The sequence below is a fragment of the Chrysochloris asiatica genome, unplaced genomic scaffold (assembly GCF_000296735.1).
Source record: "Chrysochloris asiatica unplaced genomic scaffold, ChrAsi1.0 scaffold00168, whole genome shotgun sequence".
NCBI classification, from domain to species: domain Eukaryota; kingdom Metazoa; phylum Chordata; class Mammalia; order Afrosoricida; family Chrysochloridae; genus Chrysochloris; species Chrysochloris asiatica.
In genome coordinates, this window is record NW_006408686.1 from 4,032,526 (window position 1) to 4,035,528 (window position 3,003).

Here is a 3,003-nt window from a genome sequence, read left to right on the forward strand (position 1 = left end):
TTTAGCAGGTTTGATGAGGGACAAAGAAGGTAGCATTTGAGTTGATTGGTGTGTTCTCTGGGCACATGGTTGCGATTCCAGATGGACTAACTTGATGTCTGTCCAATGCTGTGCGTTGTGGTGGCCGCATGAACCATGTGACGTGTCCCCCGTCTGCCCGTGGGCACACAAACTGTGTGTCTGAGCAAAACCAGCTGCTGTCGTATGAGTGCAGCTGACTGTGGTGTGGACCTGTGGCTTGAGACACACCCTGTTCCCGTCACTCTGTGGAGACCAGGGGTGGGGTGGGGTGAGGGTACAGTCTTTGGTACCCCCACCTCCCAAAGCTCCTTCCTTTTTCCTCTGGTCCTTTCAAGTGGGGTGGGGTCAACGGGACCGGACCTGCAGGTGGAAGGTTGGGGGGATGTTGGCAAAGCCACTGACAGCCGGCTGCAGACTCAGGGCGTCCGGTGGGCACGGGCTCTCCAGAGAGAAGGCCTTCAGGATGGCAGTGAAGAGGAGGAAGAGTTCTGCTCTCGCCAGGCCTTCCCCGAGGCAGACGCGTTTGCCTAGTGAGAAGAGATGAGGAGGCTGAACAAGTTCCCCCCAACACCCAGGCCCAGGAGGAAGGCATAGGGGGGCCCAGGGCGTGAGGAGGGGACACCCAGCTGACACAGACACCCAGGGTCAGCCTCGACCAGCGGGTAGGCTGTGGTAGGGACGGTCCCAGAAGATACCTAAGGAGAAGGGCAGGAACGCTTCGTGTTTCTTGAACCTTCCGTTCTCATCCAAGAAGCGATCTGGGTTGAACTCGTCTGGATGCTCAAAGATCTCAGGATCATGGAGGACAGAGCCAAGGAGGGGGAAGACCTCAGTGCCCTGAGGGAAAGAAAGTGAAACTGCGAATACTCATCATGGAGCAGGTAAACTGCCCTGGGTGTGGAGCACAAGATTCCCGAGTGTAACAGACACCACTTCACAAAACATGACAGTCACATCATTTATGGTGGTGGTGGTGGTTATGTGCCATGGAGTCGGTTCCAACTCTTAGCGACCCTGTACAGGGTTTCCGAGGTTGTAACTCTTTACAGGAGCAGAAAGCCTCATCTTTCTCCCGCGGAACCGCTGGTAGTTTCCAACTACTGACCGTGGGATTAGCAGCCTGACTCATAACCACTACGGTTACCAGAGCTCCCTTTTTATAGACTGCTCTCATAATAGGCCAGGAGTCCTGGTGTGGCCCTGGACCTCAAGGTTGGCAGTTCAAACTCACCAGCTGCTTCTTAGAAACCCTTTACAGGGTCATCATTATGAGTCGGAACTGACTAGACGGCATACAACAACATAATGGGCTAAAGAGTCCTGGTAGCACAGTGTGTTGAGCACTGGGCTGTAACCAAAAGGTTGGTTTGAACCACAGGACAATGATGCAATTGTCTGCTTCTGTAAAGATTTACATTCTCAGAAATCCTATGGGACAGCTCTACTCGGTCTCCTACTTTTCAGAGCAGGGCTGAGACCTGAAAGACCCAAGAGGTCCCTGGGGATGGGGTGGGATGGCATGCAAGGACCAGAGAGACCTGCCTGCAGGAAAAGCTGAGAAGCGGTTGTCCGGACCAAAGAACTGTATCGAGAATATTCCTGAACCTGAATCTGTAATCTACTACTTCCCTAGTAAGACTCATAATTGTGTTATCTTGAGTTCTGTGTAGCCTTTGCAATGAATTATCAAACCAGGGAAGTACAGAGTGTCGTGGGAGGGATGGCTAATATTAGAATCGGTAAAAAGGTTAGAGAGTAGGCATGTCTAACATTTGCCTCAGAGGAATCAGCCTGGGGCGGTTGATCTTGATTCTCATTCCCCCTTGTGAAGTTAGAGGAGGTCTGATGTCTCCGTCACACCATGTTTGCCCCCAATTTCGACAGGAGAAAATTGAGGCTCAAAGGGTGAAGTTAAGAGAACAGTGGGGCTCAATTCTAACCAGGGGTTTGATTCCTCAATGAAGTCCAAGGACAGAATGCTGAGCTGCCTCCAGTTTCTGAGGAGACATTGCCCCCTGGTGGTGGTAGGCTGGCATTGCTCATCAATTCAGGGTCAGGGACCCTATGCGATGGTGAGTGACCGTGTGTACTATGGCTGTGAGTGGCGTGTGCTCATGGTGAGACGTGTGTATGTACATGAGCTTGCAGCAGGGGCTGAGGCGAGGGCCTCAGTTCTCAAATGGCTTCCTTGTCTGTCACCTCATCAGATTGTCCCAACCACCTTGGAATGAGGTTGGGGGAATTCACATCCTAGTTGGGGGAAACTGAGGCCCAGGGTCAAAGGACAAGAGAAAGGCATACAGAAAGTAAGAAAGCATAAGAAAGAATCCTTGGAATGAGAGATGGACACACACACACACACACACACACACACACACACAAGAAAGAGACCAAGATATTCAGGACGAGCCAGAAATAGAAACCCAGGCACTGAGGCAGAGACAATCTGGCATACCCACCTGGGGCAGGGTGTACCCTCGGAAACAGGTGGTCTGCGTGAGGGTGCGGGGCACGCCCATGGGTACCAGCGCCAGCAGTCGCTGTGCCTCGTGTAGAACTGCGTCTGTATACGGGAGGTGGGCACGGTCCCCCAAGCCTGGTACCTGGCCGGCCTCCAGCTCCCTCGTCAGCTCCTCGTGCACTCGCTCTGCAAGCCAAGAGGCAGCGGGCTGGAGGTCAGTGGTCCGGTGGGGCCTGGATCTAAAGCAGGTTCTGCCCTAACTGGCTTCCTGGACAGCAGCCGGAGGCCATTCCTTGCCGAGCCCAGGCCCCACATAACTCCCTGTGTGTTGCCATTTACATTTCTCACCTCTTCATTCTCACAGCAAACCTGAGGCAGGTACCATTACCCACCTCCATTCTCAGATGAAGGAATAAAGTCCTAGAGAGCTGAAGTCACAGCCACCAGGACCGAAGTCCCATCTTTCAGGTCAGCCCACCCGCAGTCCCCACAAGGTGAAACTAGCTGCTCCCAGCCCTCCC

General features: G+C 53.4%; 1 protein-coding gene across 1 annotated transcript in view; it reads right to left on the minus strand.

Moving 5' to 3' along the window:
• Positions 1 to 366: 366 nt before the first annotated feature.
• LOC102833460 (cytochrome P450 2S1-like) overlaps positions 367 to 3,003 on the minus strand; it is a 10,714-nt gene continuing 8,077 nt past the window's right edge. The window contains exons 7-9 of the mRNA XM_006871402.1: positions 2,481 to 2,668; positions 717 to 858; positions 367 to 548 (exon numbers count right to left, since the gene is read on the minus strand). Of these exons, the coding sequence (XP_006871464.1) occupies positions 367 to 548; positions 717 to 858; positions 2,481 to 2,668 (512 nt within the window). The remainder of the gene's footprint in view (positions 549 to 716; positions 859 to 2,480; positions 2,669 to 3,003) is intronic.